General features: G+C 46.5%; 1 protein-coding gene across 1 annotated transcript in view; it reads right to left on the reverse strand.

Moving 5' to 3' along the window:
* DGKI (diacylglycerol kinase iota) overlaps positions 1-20,551 on the reverse strand; it is a 284,940-nt gene that overhangs the window by 110,975 nt on the left and 153,414 nt on the right. Inside the window, exons 13-17 of the mRNA XM_066634451.1 lie at positions 13,638-13,698; positions 10,475-10,588; positions 9,607-9,744; positions 7,695-7,773; positions 4,307-4,362 (exon numbers count right to left, since the gene is read on the reverse strand). Coding sequence (XP_066490548.1) covers positions 4,307-4,362; positions 7,695-7,773; positions 9,607-9,744; positions 10,475-10,588; positions 13,638-13,698 — 448 coding nt within the window. The remainder of the gene's footprint in view (positions 1-4,306; positions 4,363-7,694; positions 7,774-9,606; positions 9,745-10,474; positions 10,589-13,637; positions 13,699-20,551) is intronic.

The following is a 20,551-nucleotide window of genomic DNA, read 5'->3' on the forward strand; positions in this document are numbered from 1 at the left end:
GGAGAGAAATATAGATAGACAGTCTATGTTCTGGATATATTTGTACTATGACAAAGCTTTACTTTTTATCTCTTTCCAAATAAAATCCTTGTTCATGTTACCCTGGCACCTGTGTGTTGTCTGTGCCCTTCCACAACCCATGCTCATCTAACAATGGCCCTCGCTGGTAGGGACCTCACTGAGATCTCACTGGTTTCAGACCTCACTGAGATCTGAAACCAGTGAACAAAGGGCCAAAAGAGATTTTTGTAACTATGGCTGTGCTCATTTTTAAGATTGGAGATAGGAGAAAGCGACATTTCCAGCATGCCTCAAGCACTGTCAGTCCTGGCACCTGTGCTGCCTGGGGCCAGGACTGCAGGGTGCCACCCCCTCCCCCCGCTGAGTGCTACCCCACCTTCCAGGGGTCTTCGGAGAGACAGCGAGGTCACGCGCCGCCTCCCCAGCTCTCTGAAAGTCTTTTGAGGCCTCCGGAAGGCCAAAAATTGCTACTAGCTACAAGTAGAAAATTGTTAGAAGTAGCAATTTTTGGCCTTCCAGAGGCCTCAGAAGGAGATCGGGGAAGCAATGAGCAGCCTCCTGGGCACTCTGAAGGCCCCAAGACAGGGGTGGGAGCAGAAGGGAAGCAAGGTGGCGCTGCCCCTGGAGGCATTGCACTCTGGGGTATTTCCCCCCTTCCTCCACCCCAGAAACGCCACTAGCCTCAAGCATGCTTCTAGAGCAGTTCATTTAAAAAGCAACAAAATGGTGTCCAATCTTGAGAAGTCATTGAAACTCAATATACGGAGGCCATCATGTTGTTACTATAATGCAGGGGTACCCAAACCCTGGCCCTGGGGCCACTTGCGGCCCTCAAGGATTCCCGGTCCTCAGGATGCCCCCAGACTCCAATGAGCCTCTGGCCCTCCAAAGACTTGCTGGAGACCACGCAGGTCTGATGCAACTGTTCTCAGCATTACGGCCAACTGTTCAACCTCTCGCATGAGCTGTGGGACAAGGGCTCCCTCCACTGCTTGCTGTTTCACATCTGTGGTGCAGCAGCAAAGGAAATGCTGGCCATGGTTTGTGCAAAGTCTTATATAGGCCTTGAGCTATTTGCAAGACCTTCATTCATTCATATAAGTTCCATCTCTAATATATTTATTTATGTAAATTTATTCAAATTTGAAATGTAAATTAATTCTTTTTTTTTTCCTGGCCCCCGACACAGTGTCAGAGAGATAATAGAATGTAAGGAGGCCAACATGTTGCTGCCAGTAGAAATCAATGCATGGAGGTGGTCATCTTTTCTAGCTCTGAGCTCACATTTCAAATTACTAGAGTGGTGAGCATGCTAAAATATGAAAAAGAACACAAAGCTGGGAGGGAGAAAAAAACAGCTCTCCAAGGCACCTAGTACTACGTGTGAAAAACAAACGCAACCATTGGCTATCCACTTCCCTTTGTCCTTCATTTTTTTTTCTTCAGGTTTCTCTTTCCTCTTCCACATCTTCCCTTCTTAGCTTCCTTTCTTTTCAGCTCCCTCCTTTTACTATCTACCCATCAGCCTCTTTCCTCCCTCTGTCAATAATCAATCTTTCCTCCCCTCACCTTTTTGGACATATTCTTCTCCTCCCATAAAGCCCATCATAGATAATAAAGGCTTCCACATTTAAGATCACTATGCGCAAGTGTGGACTGCTGCCCTCTTGGGAAGATGGTGAGAAAGACCAGCCTTCCTCCTGACTTCAGAACATGAACAAGGGACAGTGATAGTCCCTGCTGTTGCATGGCAATCGCTGCCTTCTCCCCAGCTCCAAGGGTGCAAAGAAGGCTGGAGTCATATAACAACTCCACTGCCATGGTGCATGGAGCATCTCGACTACACAGGACCAAACATGGAAGCCCTTCATCTCCTTTCCTGATCTGAGGTGGTTTTCTCTGGCAGTGTTTGGCAGAATTATCCTAGGCACCTCCACCAAACAAAGCCCACGCATTTGCCTTGTTCTCCAGATCAGGACTGGAAGACACGGGGGGGGGGGGGGTCCTTTGCTGGTACCTGAGAGGTACAACCAAATTACTGGCACAGTGACCAAGGGCAGTCAACAAGCATGGAGCACTGGCGCAAAGTAAAGAAGAATGAACAACCAGCCTTTGAAAAAGGTACCAATCTGATGCTAATAAGCTTCTTCTTTCTTTCCAGCAGTATGAACTGAATTTCACATAGTTCATCCTGACGAATATTTTTTTCCTCATAGTGTGGCATTGTCCAGGTCCAAGATCACCAGATGTTGCTGCAGTGTTAGCCTCCAAACCTGAGGCAAGCTTGCAAGTGTTTCAGCTGGGGATTCCAGGAAGCATTGCTAAAGGAACTGCATGGGGATAGCCCACATGTTCCCTGGGCATCCCTGGTTGCCCAGCAACTGATACACTACATCCGGGATCAGTAGGAGGGGGGGGACGGGACAAAGCAACATACATATGCTACAGCATCTAACTATAAGGGACCACTCCCTGGCTGAGGATCAGGAAGACTGGGACTGGAGTGGAGGGAATGAGTCCAAAGACTCCTTCAGCCAGGGAAGGCAAGACAAGCCACAGTGATTGAGCTTCCACAGTCCAGGAGGAGGAGCACTAGGGTGTCGCCTTAACCTTCTCCCTTTATCAAGAGAGTGTATTTGGGAGTAGGGGGGGGAGATTTGTGAAGGAATGGAATGGTTGCATTGCAGGGGAAGGGATACTGTTAGGGAAGCTTTACTGTGTCCTGACTTCAGTGTCCCAGCTTAACCTATAGAGCAGGGGTGCCCAAACCCCGGCCCCGGGGCCACTTGCGGCCCTCGAGGCCTCTCAATGTGGCCCTCAGGGAGCCCCCAGTCTCCAGTGAGCCTCTAGCCCTCCAGAGATCTGTTGGAGCCCACACTGGCCCGACGCAACCGCTCTCAGTGTGAGGGCGACTGTTCGACCTCTTGCATGAGCTGTGGGATAAGGGCTCCCTCCACTGCTTGTTGTTTCATATCTGTGATGCAGTAGTGGCAGCAAAGGAAAGACCAGCCTTGCTTTGTGCAAGACCTTTTATAGGCCTTGAGCTATTGCAAGACCATTCATTCATATAAGTTCAACTTTAATATATTCAAGGAGGAAAGGCTCAGGCAAGATCTTGTGATGGGAGCTGTGTGCTTCTGGGGCAAAGAAATTGAGTTTGTTCCACACTGTCCAGTATGGCGCCAGGGAACAGTGGGGAACAGTAATAATAATAATAATAATAATAATAATAATAATAATAATAATAATAATAATAATAATACAGGTATTTATATACCGCCTATTTAAATCCCCGTAGGGATTTTTACAGTTGAAAGAAAGTTCTATCTTTCAAGAAACCACAACATTCAAATGTTTCTTTCTGATCTGGCCGCACATTCTGGCCTCCATCCTCCCACGCTCAGAGCAGATGGAATAACTCGGCTCAGCTTGTCAGCTGCTTCAAGGTCGCACGGTGCCGGTGGCCTCGAACAGGCGACCTGCGGATGTTATCTTCAGGCAAACGGAGGCTCTAGCCTCTAGACCAGACCTCCTGCAGTATTCAGTTGTTCTCCCAGGATGCAGGAAGGGATGAGAGAAGTAAGGAGACATTCTCGGGAAGGAGAACTTTGTGTGGTGTAAGGGCAGTTGGGAAAAAGCAGTTGGAGGAACAGTTGGGAAAAAAAGCTTGGGGAGAGAGACAGTTTCTCTAAGGAAAACTGCTAATCAGATGCTTGGGTAGAAGGAGCTGAGGTACATGAGTAGCATTCCCTGAAGACCATCTGAAACATCCTTCCAAGGATCAAACTGCCTGAAGAATATACTTTAATACTTACCTTTGTCCCTTCGCGACTTTGACTCTTTGTGAAGCTTCTAACAGTGTTAACTGATGTAGATCAAGCACTAACCTGACAAATCCAGTTGCTATAGAAATGGGCCACAGTACATTACCAAGTGGAAAAAGGGGGTTTCAGCACCCCTTTCACAATACACCCCTCCATGACTCTGAGAATGTGCCCAAGGGGTACATCCAGCATCTCTGTCTCTACCACCCCACTGATTGCACTGGAACCAGCTGAGAGGCACCTTTCCCTCCTTGCTTCCGAGAAAGGTAGGCCCCTTCTATAACAGCCTGTGCCCTGGGGCCTCCAGTTTTACAGGCAACTGATATGCAATGGAACACCTATACACAGATAACATCCCTATGCTATCTACTAACACATCTATCCAAGCCAAGAAGCTTCAGCTTGTTAAATGAACCTGCTAAGGAGCTAAATCAGATTTAGGAAAATGCATTTCAACTCACCCCAGCATAAAACATTTTATTTCGAAAACGGCTATTGAATTTCTCAGGGTTTGCTTCTGTAAAGACGAAGATGAAAAATAAAGCAGAATATACAAAGTAGTCAATTAAACAGTTCATCACCTTTGTTGGTTCAGTTCCTTTGCATCTGACAGTCAAACAGCTAAATTTCTAGCCACTGCCAGCTACTGCTTTAAAATGCATTGATGAGCAGACCTAAATATGTTACGTTAATTATTATCACCACCACCACCACCACCACCACCACCACCACCACCACCACTAATAATAATAATAATAATAATAATAATAATAATAATAATAATAATAATAATAATAATAATAATTTAAATATTACTTTTCAACAAAAAAAGTTCACAAAGCAGTTTATAGACTTTGGGCGCAATCCTAACTTGCACTGGAACAGGCAAGCCAGAAGGCTTGCACTGTATCCAGCGCAGGATTGTGGCCAGCAGTAGCTTAGCCTTAGCAGAAACTTCCCCTTACCCCTGGCCTCAATGGGTGTCCTTGGACTTGCGCCCGACACACACCAAACAATGATTTTGTCTCCTGTTGGTTTAAAGATGTTAAGCTGTGTTGCCTACTGTGCTAGCACAGTAAGATTCCATAAAGGGGCAGGGCTCTGTTCAGTTAGGGAGCATTTTCAGTTCGAGTGGTTGATACCATCTGAGAGAGACTGTGACTGCAGGCGGTGACCTTACATGAGATTGATCCTTGGTAATATATGTTCTTCTGTTCTGCCAGTACTTACCTCAGTATATTGCCAATTTGTTGTTCTCTAAATTGTTTCAATAAATTGTTCCATTGAACCTGTCTGGCTTGCTTTCTGGGTGTCGCTGGGTTGCTACAAGGGCAGAGCCCTCAATCCCTTGGATGCTGACTGCGGGGAGCTCATCTCAACTCCAGTTGGGAGTGATGTTTCCAACAATGTGATCTGCGGAGGGTGCCTGAGCACCCCTGCCTCTTTGGTTCTCAGAAAATAATATAGAATTGAAAGCCCCCAAATGCCACAAGCAAGGATAACCACAAAACAAACTCTTTACCCTGTTAACGACCCAGTCCTACCCATGCGTGCTCAGAAGTTTCACCAAGTTCTTTGGGAGTTCATCCCAAGTGAGTCCATATACGACTGCACCCTAAAAGACAAACTTAACTTTATTCATGTCACTGGCCCTGTGATGCTCTTGCTTTCTTTTATGGAAATAGCATGCCGGGGGGGGGGGGGGAGTCTGAATTGTGAGTGGAGTAGAAGGGAGGCTTTAAGCCTACTTCTTACTGCAGTTCCTAACCAAATCAGCTCCGCAATGGGGAAGAAAAAAAGCTTTAGTTTATCCCAGCGCGTGCTCTTTATATAAAGAAAGAAAGCATGCCAGGGCCAACAGCACGATTAAAGTCACATCTCGTTTCACAAGTGTCACAATATATTTTTCTTCTATATCTGAAGGGGGGAAAGCTCTGCATAAGCAGACGAAGCAGGTGCTAATTAAAGTTTTTCTGGCCAAATCACTCCACTGCAGACGGGAAGCCTGTTTTTGCCAGAGCATTTCCCCTCTCCCCTATTTGTTCTTTTCATTTCCAAACACGCACATCTCTGGAAGAATGTTCATTCATTCTTTATAGGCGCTATGACTTCATGATTAAGTAATGCTTCCACTAAGCGACCAAGCTGCACAGGAACTCATCCATACGGTATAGTCACCCAGGCACATTTGGCATGCATTCTAGCACATGTTCATAAAGAAAACTGCTGTCAACACTTCAATCCTTTGCCCTTTCATAGCCCTTCATTATTATTCTTACTGCTTGCAGCCATCTTAAACATGATAAAATATGCATTAGCTCTTTCCATCAGACATTCAGATCTTTATTTAGCCTGGCATTAGGATGCTCTTTAAATAAAAAAAGAAGAAGAAATCTTTTTACACAGCTTTGTGATAGTATGAAAATGAGGACAAGTAAGGTTGTCCATTCAAAATCTACAGAGGGAAATCAGCCTGATACCAAACAAGGCAAACTGAACATCAGGGGAAAACAATATCAGTGCACTCTCTAAGTAAAGGCGCACACATTGTCATGATTCCTTGTTAGTGCTCAACTGACTAGTCCTGTTTGGAATTGTAGAAACAGAAGGGCCATATTTCAAGGCAGACATAACTTGATTCACATCAACAAAGACAAACAGAATTTGATATATTGTAGGGGTTGGTTGGGAAGAGCGACCTTGCTTCTGGGCTAGTTACACATGGTCCATGTGCAAAAATACATGCGTACCATTTTCTTAGCAAAGCACAGCATCTTCAGTAAAATCAGGGTAGGATATCTAAGTGTCCAATCCTATGCCCGTCTACTCAGAAGTAAGTCCCATTATAGTCAATGGAGTTTACTCCCATGAAAGTGTGGATAGGATTGCAGCCTTAACAAACTTTGCTCACTTCTCTATACAGGAAGCAGTCTTTCTGTAGCAAAAAGAGCTGTCAGCTGTTTCTGGCAAGGATCCTGTTCATTTAACACTACGTAGCAAGGGGAAATTTAGAAGATGATGCTTTTTCTATAATTTTATATCTATGCCAGCGAAAGCTTCACCTGTTAAAAATCTGCCTCTCTGTGCACATGTTATAGCAGCCCTTCCAGAACAGAACACATAATGCTTTGGGGCTCCTCTGGAAGACAAAAGATCTGGACACATAATAATGTTATGATAATGTTCATAGGAACAAACAGTTCAAAAGTAAGGGCAGATATTCTTAACTATAGAGAAACCAGCACATCTCATCTCGCTTTGCTTTCGCTCCTCTTTGAGGTCTTAAAACAGAAACATTGGACTTTCCATTCCCTTATCATACTAGGATGGATCATGTCACACCTACCAAAACTCTGCCTACTACACATACACGTATGCACCATTTACCGATAGGGATATGTTCTCTGGACCCATCATTAAGTGATTTTGTCATTATGCAAAATCCTTACCTTTGTGTTGGTTGTATTGTGCTGGTGTTGGAGGCCCCAGAGGCCATTTCCAGGTCATAGCACGCCACCTCAGAATGGCCTGGAGAGGCATCTGGAAGTTACTTCCAGTTTCAACCATTTTGAGGTCTGTGGAGACCTCTGGAGTCTTCTAATGACGACATCAACACACCAACACAAAATTAAGGAGTTTACAGCTACTGTACAGAGTAAACCAATCAGGGACTGTCATGTATGTGGTCCGTCGTTGGTTGGAACATTGCTAAGCAACACACACCTGTACAGAGAATGGAGACAGAGGAGCCACCTTAACAGAAAGTGTTCACAACACCATCTTAAGATTACCAAATAGTGTTTCTGATACTATGATGAGAGAAGTAGAGGTATGTTTTACTTTTCTCACCTCGAGATTCATGAAATTCCAGTGTGACATGGGCATCAAATCCAAGGCTGAAGTAATTATTGAAAACACTGAGGGGAAGCTGCAATGATAAGACCAGAAGAAAAGGAAAACAGAACATAAGAACATAAGAACAGCCTTGTTGGATCAGGCCATAGGCCCATCTAGTCCAGCTTCCTGTATCTCACAGCGGCCCACCAAATGCCCCAGGGAGCACACCAGATAACAAGAGACCTGCATCCTGGTGCCCTCCCTTGCATCTGGCATTCTGACATAACCCATTTCTAAAATCAAGAGGTTGAGCATACACATCATGGCTTGTACCCCGTAATGGATTTTTCCTCCAGAAACTTGTCCAATCCCCTTTTAAAGGCGTCCAGGCCAGTCGCCATCACCACATCCTGTGGCAAAGAGTTCCACAGACCAACCACAGACCAACAGCACTCAGAAGTGGCAGAATAAGACTATATAATGATCAATGTCAGGAGTGACCAAGCAGCAGTGACTAGGCATTGTTGTTCCAAAAATTCATACGGTGGAAGGAGAACACTAGAATTTACAGAAGAAACAAAAGACCTCAGCAACATGTAGCACCTGAGCAACATGTAGAACTGAGCTCCACCAGAACCAGAGCCCCACATAGGGCCTCCCGGCCCAAATTGGGACTCCTTTACTCTGTGCCAGCTAAACAGACACAAACTGTTAGCCTCAAACACCATGCAGCTCAGGACTGGGCTGTTAGTCCTTGTTCTCTGATTTGTTTGGTTTTTGTTAAGTTCTCCATTTCTGTATCATACCAAAGATTAGAGAGCCACTCCTGCTAATCCAGGGTGATATTCAGATTCCAGGATTCAGCATAGTGTGCTGTCACTCTTAGGGCGCAATCCAAACCTGCACTGGAGCAGGCAAGCCAGGAGGCTTGCGCTGCATCCAACACAGGTTCGTTGGGTGCAGCGGCCCAGTCAGGGGCAAGGGGAAGATCTTCCCCTTACCCCTGGGTAAGGGCTGCGCAGACGCAAGTCCAAGGAGAGCAGAGTGACTCAAAGTCGCTCTGTTCTCCCCGGGGACGGGGGTTGGAATCCGGCATAACCGCTGGGTCCCAGCCCTGCCCCGGGCTCCCCACGCACCCCCCCAGGACCACCCATCGCCCTCCCTCCCCCACCCAGAAACACCCCTTCCTGCCTCTTCCACGCCCCCACACTTACCTTCACCACTTGTCTTGGCGTGGGTGCACTGGCACAAGCAGCGGGGAGGAAGCCGCTGCGGAGGCCTCCACCGGCCTCCATGTGTCGATGCATCTGGATGCGCTGACACAGCTTCCTCCCACAGAGGCACAAACGTGCTTTATGGAATGTTTGCGACCCTCCGGGGTAGCCATTTTCAACCATTGTGCCATGGCACACTGGTGTGCCACAGGAATTTGGAGGAAGGTCATTTATTAATAGGGCCAATGGGAGATGTGAGCCCCCACCAGCAGCATGGTGTGCCTTGTCAATTGTCAAAAACCTGGTGGTGTGCCTTGAGATTTTACTGCCTTGTCAGTGTGCCATGAGATGAAAAAGGTTGAAAATCACTGCTCCAGGGGCTCCTATGCCGGCATAACTGCTAGTTAGGATTGCGCCCTTAAATTCATAAGGAGATTGGAAGCATCCTGAACTTACTTATTTCAAATGTTCTAATACTAATGACTGGATGTCATGTAAGTTATTAGGCGGGTGAGCTTTCACAATTCTGGAAACATTGAATAGTAAAAGTAGTAAAGCAAATAGAAGTAGAAAAGCAATTCCAGTGCAATCTCAAAAATGATTGGTGTAGAGCAAACTATAGGTATTGTTACGTACCTATTGGTATGTACCAATATTGGTACAGGTATTACCTATTGGTAAAGTTATTAGGTACATTTCCTAACACCAACCTTTCGTGCGCCATCATCTAGCTCATCTTGGGGCAAATCAGGGTTCCGCTCCACCTGGAGATTCCAGCGGTCCAGCTGGACAATGGTCCCATCTTCTACATGGCAGAGAATTTTTGCAACAGGTTCATCGGTGTATCCCTAAAGACAAGATCAACCTCCAATGTCAGTAATGAAAACCCATTTTAGAAAATGATGCTTTGGAGAGACCCGACTCGTACCTTGAAATGGCAATGCAATGAAAAAGACCATTTATGACCCTCTTCATTCCCACTACCTTTCAAGAGGTAGACAGAGAGTTTGTCAAGCAACTTATACCATTCAAATCCTCAGCTGTCAAAAACATAAAGGCAAATGTGCACAAGAGGCATGATAAACAAGTGAGGATTAGGCCTAGTCCTCAGGACCAGACTAGATGTATCACAAAAAGTAGGGCTTCTGATTGGGTGGGGAGAGTGTGTGCATATTCACATGTAAACTGCGCACAAAGAGCTCATAAATGTATGGAGATCAGAAGCAGGCAGAGTGATACGATTCTACTTTCCCTACATAAGTTTAGCCCACAGTTTCCAAGTGGATGAGACAGGCTTTTGTCTCACTAATCCTGATTCATTCAGTAATCCTTAAAAGAGGCATACAAGTTGGCCTTCATGCGCATCAACTTGCATTGCATTTGCCTCTGGCTACAAAACATCCACAAGCTTCAACAGGTGAGAAGGCACCTGCCTGGCAAACTAATGAAGAACACCTCTCTTCATTCCATTTCTTAAACTAGATTCCACCTTCAACAAGTCTGAAGGACAGTCAGAGAGGCTTGATAGGTTTCTCAGGTTTCATAGGTTTGACAGGACAAAGCACATGTTCTGCTTACCCCTCCCCAGTTGAGGGTGCGAGCAAGGTCATTTCCAGTGCCAAGTGGAAGCACAGCGACAGGAGGCTGGGGATTCAGCTGCAACTCATCCAGGATGGAGAGGATCCAACCCACCTAAACAGAGAAAATTGCAGGAAAGCACACAACTCCAAAGTACATATGGGCAAGCATTCTAGCCCGTGCAATTTATTCTAGCTGGTGCATGCACTGTAAAAAAAATTGGATGACGTGTAGACAATGATGGCTCAGAAATCAGATACGCCCTTGGACAGGATCTCTGTTGATTGGGGCAGGCATGAGTCCCACACACTTCCCTGTTCTACCCCACTGTTTCTGGAATATGCCCTATGCACACATATGATCCCATAATCCCTTTCATAGACTGTATCAGAACTGTACAGATTGGTTGCTCATCTGAACACAGCCTAAGCAGGCACTTGATTACTCCAAGAAGTGAAATGAATGGCTTCTTTCTGGGTGATTACTTGTGTAGCTTAGCTCAGAGCAAAAAGTGCAGACAGCACGATCGATAAGGTACACGTATGCACAGAAAAAGTCGCATGACAGTCTTTGGGCAAACCATTGTTTAGACCAGGGGTGTCAAACTCATTTCATATAGTGGACCAAACCGCATTCATGGCATCTTCTGAGGGCCGGAACTTAAAAGCAGGAACTTATGTCATTAAGCAGACAATGACCAGAAAAAAGCACTTTGTTCTTACACAGAAACACATGAGCTACAAATGACAAAAGAGAAAGTGTGCAAATCTGATCACATTTTCAAGATATGAGAGAGCCCCATTGTCATGTGGGTCACCCTTTCAGCAGCACTGCTTCTGCAGAGGTATCACTTCTGATGTTCAAAGGGAGGTCTGTGTGATAACTGGGCTCTCCCAGCTCCTTGGCAGTGTCTCAATCTGTCACCCCTTTTGGTCTGCCACAGTGTTCTTTGCCTTCTGAGACCTACTGCCATCTCTCCCTCCCAGAGCCTTGGCAGAAGTTGCACACCTGCAAGGGCAGCTCTGGGAGAGCCCAATTATAATGGGGGCCAGTTAAAGAGCTTCCAGAGGCTGCATCTGGGGACTGCATCCGCGGGCCATAAGTTTCACACCACTGGTTCAGACTATGTCTGAAGTGCTAACTTTTCCATCTACCATTTGGACTAGTAGGAATCAACATCAGGATCATAGTGTCTAGGTGTGGCTTTTCATATGATAGCACCACCTTGGAATGAACAAGGATAACCCTTGTTTGAGAGCACTCCTACTGCAAACTCTCCCTGTATGTGATGAACTAATAAGTTAGGCAAAATATTTCTAGCCTAGCCTTTCCCAACATGCTAACTTTTCACTTGCAGGGGTACTTTCACAATGGGGTCCTTTCGAACAAGGATTCTCCCCATACATTCTAGGGTGGTACAGTCCCATAATAGGACCGTTCTACTAGAGCAGCTGTAGGTCTTGCTTAGGAAGCTGAGGTCTTCTCATCATAAATTCTTTGTAAAATTCAGCAGACAACCATACTAGATCCATACTAGATGACCTCTGTGTTTTTAAAATCTACATGAAGAACAATATGAATGGATCCTAAGCGCTCAGCATAACTTTCAGTATTTAGGACAGGATAACCTCAGATCTACTGTCAATCAAAAGCTGATTGAAAGACACTAGGATGGAGAGGGCCTAAAATGTTCAATGTTGCATTTATCCCCAGAATAAAAGTTAATACCAAGAAAGGACATAGGAAAACCTTCCACTTTCTGTCGCCTTTCAATAATGCAAAGTAATATCTAGCCGCACTGAATATTCACTAAATTCATTTGAGCAAGATTTTCATTTCTGGATTTAATGGCTTTTGAAACAACGAGACATTAATTTGTTTCAAACATAACCCCAGCAAAGATAACATTCATATATCCTTATGATTATTGAGAAGATGCTGCCCCCACTAGTTCAAAATGTGAAATGTAAAGGGAAAGGAGATGGAGGCAACAGTCCACCTTTTAGATAAAGGAACCTAATCCACCAGAAATGACTCCTGCACAAAACATGTATGAAGAGAACTAAAAGATTCCCATACACTTAAGCTCACTTCATACATGTGTACGTAACATTCAATGTAACAGGATGATCTAAATGGGTGAGTGGGCAATCATAAACAAAACATCACAGATAGAACCTTCATATCACCTCACACCACCAAAATGGAATGCCCTTCAGTGGGGTCAGTTCATACATTCAGCTGCCACTCATCAACTGTACAGTACTCAAGTACAGAGAAGTCATGAGACGTACACATTTGTGCAAACCAGCCCTTAATGACTGCCAACTGAGAGCACAATCCCAATGCCTTTGTGAGTTGGCTCAGCCATCCCCACACTGGCTCAAAGTGTTGCAAATGTGCCATAAAGCACATTGTGAATATAGTACTCGTGAGCTGGCAGTGCCAGCTCAAAAGCCTGCACAGGCCCACTGGCACTGCAGTCAAGAGTAGTGTTTGGCAGAGCAGGTAGGGTAGTGCCAACTGTCACAGGGGTGTGGAGAGGGTGGTGGGGAGGTGGGGTTTCTGGGTAGAGAGAGAATGGAATGGAGATGAATTGGCCTGGGAGGAGGTGGGATCAGCTGAGGCCTCCTCTGCAGTATCCTAACCCCTTTTTAGTTGTCCCGGCATTATACCAAGCTACTGGGATTTGCACCAGCTAAATCTGGATCTGGGAAGACCCATGGGGCAGGCTGGGGTTGGACATGGGATAAGTGGAAAAATATCCCCTTACAACAAGATCTCCAGTCGCTTCCGATCCTGCGCTGGATATAGTGCAGGCCATGCGGCCTGCATATGCAGGCACAGGTTAGGATTGGGCTGCCTGGCTGCAATTCTATATACACTTACCTGGGAGTAAGTCCCATTGAACTAAATGGGACGTACTTCTGAGTAGACATGCATAGGTTGTACTGTAGGTGAGTGTGCAGACTCTACTGAAAAGCATTGCATTAGAGGTGCTAGAAAAGGCCCTATGTGAAGACTCAGCCAAGAATCAAGGGGAAAACATTAATGCATGAAGCAGTCCTAAGACACAGACGGAGAACACAGCCTCTGGAATAGAGTTACACAAACTTGGAAATTCCACTGAAAAAGCAGACATATGCAAACATGAAGGACTTACAGTTCCATCTCCTCCACAAGCCAAAATCCGCAGGTTTGGCATTTTTCTGTACAATTCAAGTCTGTTAAAAAGAAATGAAGTATTGGGAAAGGGGGATGATGTAATAAGACAACAAGAATATTAGATATGCATGGATAATCTGTTATTGTTATTATCTTGATGCGATGAAAGGCAAACCATGATCAGTCTTACTATTAAGTGGCTACATGGGGTTATTGAATTTGTTCTCAGTATTAAGTTTAGTAGAACAGGGTCTGCTTTATTAGCTAGTGGACATAGGCATGAAAAAGAAGGGCATGTCTGTGTCTCAAAACACCAAGCATCTACCACTTAAGAAAGCCAATATGTCACACCATTGTCTCCCAGATCCTTCTGCAGTCATCTCTGCCACCAAGAAGTGCCAAGAGATGGAGACCGTCCAGCTGCCTAGCTGGGGAGACAAGCTGCATACTAGGGACAAAAACATCTGGTATTCCTTGGCTCTGGTATCTAGGTAGCACACTTCCAAGGTATTCTCTTCCATGGTCACCTGAGAACCTTGAAAGAGCCACAATAGTAGCAGAAACATGGAAGGTTTGGGGGATTGAACTCATGTAGTCCCAGGACTGAGAGGCTAATTTGCAAATGAGAATGTCCCCAGTTCAAATCTCACCTCTGAGCTTTGGGTACACCACTCTCTCAACCTCAGCTGCCAAGGGGGAGGCATAATAATATTGAACTTGTCTACAGAGTTGTGGTAAGTGTTACATCATGACAATGTACTAGATGCGCTTTGCACCCTCAGAAAGGGCTATACCAATGTTATGATTGATCATGACTTCTGCAGGTTGTGTCTATTGCCTAGTGTGTTCCTGAAGCATTTGGTGGGCCACTGTGAGATACAGGGAGCTGGACTAGATGGGACTTTGGCCTGATCCAGAGGGGCTCTTCTATGTTCTTATTTTGTTCTTATTATCAGTTGCCCTGAAAGCCTGTCATCGAGTAGAAAGGTGGGAGATGCAGTTCAGAACACTGATCGGGCTTGGCTGCTGTTCTGTTTGTCCCAGAATTGACAAGCTGTGTAGACAATGATTGAGGTGTACTGGCCAAGAATAGGGAAAAGGGAGGGGGGAACCCTGGTGTGGCTTTGTTACTTTGTGAAGCTTGGCATGATGTCTGACAGCAATCCTCTTGCCTATGTCAATGCTAACTGTCACTTTCACACATACTAAAACTAAAACACACACCATATTCCATGTAGTACTGCATGCAAAGAATGCAATATAGGAGAGAACTAAGAACTAGCCAGGAGCACCCTCTAGCGGCTTTGAAACAAAATGATTTATCCACTAAGGGAACTCTACCAGACGATTCAAAAATGGACATTTTACACCAGCCAGCTTTACTCATAAGAACTCTTTGATTCATGGCTCATTTTTGCACAGAATTCATGTTCATTCCACAGGCACTGAGATGAAGCAGCAGGTTTACTAAGAGGCAACAACAACTTTTCAGGACTTGGGAAGAAAAAAAAACTTCTAGTCAGTTGTTAGGAAGGAAGGCTCAGAGCTCTTTCCCTGACCTAGAGTTCAGTTAAAATCTGATTCTCCATACACACTTACAGAATTAAGTTCTATGGAAGAATATGAAAGCAGAAATTCTGGTGCCTTTCATGGGCATTCAGAGAAGGTACAAGGAACATGCATGGAGAGGGAAGGCATCATAGGATCAGGCTCATTCCCAACTTATGCACATTCATTAGAAGATGTCCTTGAATTGCTACTTCCTCCCCCTCACTGTAGCTATGATGTCATCAGCCATCATCCACTCCTGGCCATCGCGTGAGGCTCTCTGCAGACGCGTGTGGCCTCTGGGACCCCAAGTGCCTCTGGGAACTAAGTGCCAGGTAAGGCACAAGAGTTTAGCATCTGGGCGAGGAGAAGGCAAGGAGACCTCTGAGTTTTGGAGAAGGAGAGGAGGAGGAGCAGGAGGAGGAGGTAAGTGTACTCATTCTAACGCTTTGTCTTTCTGACTCCCTGTCTTCTAACCTTAACCTTACCTTTAAAGCAACCTTAAATCAAAATTGAAAGTTAGCACCTAAGGGAGGTACATAGGGCTACTCTGAGCAAGAGCAGAGTCCTACTCGTGAGTAAGAGCAGAGTCCTACTCGTGAGTAAGTGCCCAAGGGTCAGGCATTTAAATCAAAATTGAAAGTTAGCTGCACCTAAGGTAGCACTTAATCGAAGAAAGGGAGGAGGATAAAGTGAAAAGCAGGTTTTCTACTTGCTTAAATTAAACCTATACTTAACCCAGGTTAAACCTAATCTAAGTTAGAACATAACCTAAACAGGTCAGTAAATTGGGACACAGGATCTAGAGAGCAATAAATAATTAAACAAACCCAAATGAAAACTAGCTTGAGGTTACAAAAACAGTCCAGCCTAAGAGAACAGAACTAGGAGGGAAAGGACCTAGGAAGGGCCAATTCCCAACCCATTAAGAGCCCCATTAGGCTAATCCAAGCAGTCCATTCAGGAGCCTGCAGAGTAGGTCACGCCCATCAGCAGCCATTTGCCTTCCTGAGCTTTTGTAAACTCACCTGGGAAGGCCAGCCCCCTTTCAATCAGGAAGGAAGGAGGGGGGAGGAGCCAGCCAGGAGTATAAAGCTAGGCGGGCCATCGCGTGAGGCTCTCTGCAGACGCGTGTGGCCTCTGGGAACCCAGTGCCTCTGGGAACTAAGTGCCAGGTAAGGCACAAGAGTTTAGCATCTGGGCGAGTTCAGCAGCAGGGCGAGGAGGCCAGGGCCCCATACACTGCCCTTCCTCTTCCCTTGAGAAGAGGGCTGCTATCCAGTGTACGGTTTTTAAAAGGACCCCTAAATAAAACAACAACAACAACAAAAAAGCTATGCAGTCAGACAGCCAGCAGCAGGGTGGGGGCTATCCAGTGTTCTGCATCGAGTGCCACATGTATGATTATATGCCTCTGGGGCATAAGTCATGGGTGTGTCCTCGGTGCAAGGAGCTCCAGGGTCTCAGGGAACGCGTCCGCTCCCTTGAAGCCTTGGTGGCTGACCTGGAGAAGCGCAGGCAGCCAGAGGAGGACCGTGGGGAGACTTCTGGGGACGATCAGGCTTCGTCCCAACCTCAGGCGTGCAGCTCCTCGGCTGCCCGGGTGGGAAGTCTCGGGACTGGAGGACGTCATCCTGGAGAGGAGGGAAACAATCCCCTAGGGGGGATCCCTTCTCCAGGGGATGGGCCCGTATCCGAGCGCACTCGGGATACTCCTCGGCGGGAGGGGGGTGGGGGGCTTCTTGTAGTGGGGGATTCGATTATAAGAAACATAGAGAGGGGGGTTTGCGACGGATGTGAGGACCGCATGGTGACTTGCCTGCCTGGTGCGAAGGTTGCGGACATCACTTCTCGTCTAGACAGGCTAGTAGACAGTGCTGGGGGAGAGGTAGCGGCTGTGGTGCATGTCGGCACCAACGACGTGGGCAAGTGTAGCTGAGAGGTCCTGGAGGCCAAATTTAGGCTTTTAGGCAGGAAGCTGAAAGCCAGGACCTCAAAGGTAGCGTTCTCTGAAGTGCTACCTGTTTCACGCGCAGGGCCAGCTAGGCAGGCGGAGATCAGGGGTCTCAATGCGTGGATGAGACGGTGGTGTAGGGAGGAGGGGTTTAGATTCGTTAGGCACTGGGGAACGTTTTGGGACAAGCGGGGCCTGTACAAGAGGGACAGGCTCCATTTGAACCAGAATGGAACCAGACTGCTGGCGCATAACATTAAAAAGGTGGCAGAGCAGCTTTTAAACTGATCCCTGGGGGAAGGCCGACAGGAGCCGAGGGGCATCCGGTTCGGGACTCCTCATCCCTATGGGATGAGGATGGGGAGGTTAGAGAACAAGACAAAGGCAGGGTAGGAGAAGAAATTGGGAAAGGTAGGGAGATGGGATGTGATAGACGGTTTGGCAAAATGAGAGGATGCGGGGACAAAGGAGCGAATAAGCAGCCCATCCTGGGGCATTCCGTATATAAATGCTTTTATGCGAATGCCCGAAGTCTACGAGCAAAGGTGGGAGAACTGGAATGTCTGGTGACAAGGGAAAACATTGACATAGTGGGCATAACGGAAACCTGGTGGAATGCGGAGAATCAGTGGGATACCGCAATCCCGGGCTATAAACTCTACAGGAGGGACAGGCAGGGGCGTGTTGGAGGTGGGGTGGCCCTTTATGTTAAGGAAGGGATAGAATCCAGCAAAGTAGAGATTGAAGGTGGGTCCGACTCCACCGTAGAATCTCTGTGGGTTAAATTACCAGGCTTGTGCAGTGATGTAATACTGGGGGTGTGCTATCGTCCTCCAGACCAGAAATCTGATGGGGACCTTGAAATGAGGAAACAGATTAGGGAGGTGACAAGGAAGGACAGGGTTGTAATCATGGGGGACTTCAATTATCCTCATATTGACTGGGTCAATTTGTGTTCTGGTCACGATAAGGAAACCGGATTTCTTGACGTGCTAAATGACTGTGGCTTAGATCAGCTAGTCACGGAGCCCACCAGAGGACTGGTGACTCTGGATTTAATTTTGTGCGGTACGCAGGACCTGGTTAGAGATGTAAACGTTACTGAGCCATTGGGGAACAGTGATCATGCTGCGATCCGTTTTGACGTGCACGTTGGGGGAAGAATACCAGGCAAATCTCTAACAAAAACCCTTGACTTCCGACGGGCGGACTTCCCTCAAATGAGGAGGCTGGTTAGAAGGAGGTTGAAAGGGAGGGTAAAAAGAATCCAGTCTCTCCAGAGTGCATGGAGGCTGCTTAAAACAACAGTAATAGAGGCCCAGCAGAGGTGTATACCGCAAAGAAAGAAGGGTTCCACTAAATCCAGGAGGGTGCCCGCATGGCTAACCAGCCAAGTTAGAGAGGCTGTGAAGGGCAAGGAAGCTTCCTTCCGTAAATGGAAGTCTTGCCCTAATGAAGAGAATAAAAAGGAACATAAACTGTGGCAAAAGAAATGTAAGAAGGTGATAGGGGAGGCCAAGCGAGACTATGAGGAACGCATGGCCAGCAACATTAAGGGGAATAATAAAAGCTTCTTCAAATATGTTAGAAGCAGGAAACCCGCCAGAGAAGCGGTTGGCCCTCTGGATGGTGAGGGAGGGAAAGGGGAGATAAAAGGAGACTTAGAGATGGCAGAGAAATTAAATGAGTTCTTTGCATCTGTCTTCACGGCAGAAGACCTCGGGCAGATACCGCTGCCCGAACGGCCCCTCCTAACCGAGGAGTTAAGTCAGATAGAGGTTAAAAGAGAAGATGTTTCAGACCTGATTGATAAATTAAAGATCAATAAGTCACCGGGCCCTGATGGCATACACCCAAGGGTTATTAAGGAATTGAAGAATGAAGTTGCAGATCTCTTGACTAAGGTATGCAACTTGTCCCTCAAAACGGCCACGGTACCAGAAGATTGGAGGATAGCAAATGTCACGCCTATTTTTAAAAAGGGAAAGAGGGGGGACCCGGGAAACTATAGGCCGGTCAGCCTAACATCCATACCGGGTAAGATGGTGGAATGCCTCATCAAAGATAGGATCTCAAAACACATAGACGAACAGGCCTTGCTGAGGGAGAGTCAGCATGGCTTCTGTAAGGGTAAGTCTTGCCTCACGAACCTTATAGAATTCTTTGAAAAGGTCAACAGGCATGTGGATGCTGGAGAACCCGTGGACATTATATATCTGGACTTTCAGAAGGCGTTTGACACGGTCCCTCACCAAAGGCTACTGAAAAAACTCCACAGTCAGGGAATTAGAGGACAGGTCCTCTCGTGGATTGAGAACTGGTTGGAGGCCAGGAAGCAGAGAGTGGGTGTCAATGGGCAATTTTCACAGTGGAGAGAGGTGAAAAGCGGTGTGCCCCAAGGATCTGTCCTGGGACCGGTGCTTTTCAACCTCTTCATAAATGACCTGGAGACAGGGTTGAGCAGTGAAGTGGCTAAGTTTGCAGACGACACCAAACTTTTCCGAGTGGTAAAGACCAGAAGTGATTGTGAGGAGCTCCAGAAGGATCTCTCCAGACTGGCAGAATGGGCAGCAAAATGGCAGATGCGCTTCAATGTCAGTAAGTGTAAAGTCATGCACATTGGGGCAAAAAATCAAAACTTTAGATATAGGCTGATGGGTTCTGAGCTGTCTGTGACAGATCAGGAGAGAGATCTTGGGGTGGTGGTGGACAGGTCGATGAAAGTGTCGACCCAATGTGCGGCAGCAGTGAAGAAGGCCAATTCTATGCTTGGGATCATTAGGAAGGGTATTGAGAACAAAACGGTTAGTATTATAATGCCGTTGTACAAATCGATGGTAAGGCCACACCTGGAGTATTGTGTCCAGTTCTGGTCGCCGCATCTCAAAAAAGACATAGTGGAAATGGAAAAGGTGCAAAAGAGAGCGACTAAGATGATTACGGGGCTGGGGCACCTTCCTTATGAGGAAAGGCTACGGCGTTTGGGCCTCTTCAGCCTAGAAAAGAGACGCTTGAGGGGGGACATGATTGAGACATACAAAATTATGCAGGGGATGGACAGAGTGGATAGGGAGATGCTCTTTACACTCTCACATAATACCAGAACCAGGGGACATCCACTAAAATTGAGTGTTGGGCGGGTTAGGACAGACAAAAGAAAATATTTCTTTACTCAGCGCGTGGTCAGTCTGTGGAACTCCTTGCCACAGGATGTGGTGCTGGCGTCTAGCCTAGACGCCTTTAAAAGGGGATTGGACGAGTTTCTGGAGGAAAAATCCATTATGGGGTACAAGCCATGATGTGTATGCGCAACCTCCTGATTTTAGGAATGGGTTAAGTCAGAATGCCAGATGTAGGGGAGAGCACCAGGATGAGGTCTCTTGTTATCTGGTGTGCTCCCTGGGGCATTT

This window comes from Tiliqua scincoides, chromosome 7 (genome assembly GCF_035046505.1).
Source record: "Tiliqua scincoides isolate rTilSci1 chromosome 7, rTilSci1.hap2, whole genome shotgun sequence".
Classification (NCBI taxonomy): Eukaryota; Metazoa; Chordata; class Lepidosauria; order Squamata; family Scincidae; genus Tiliqua; species Tiliqua scincoides.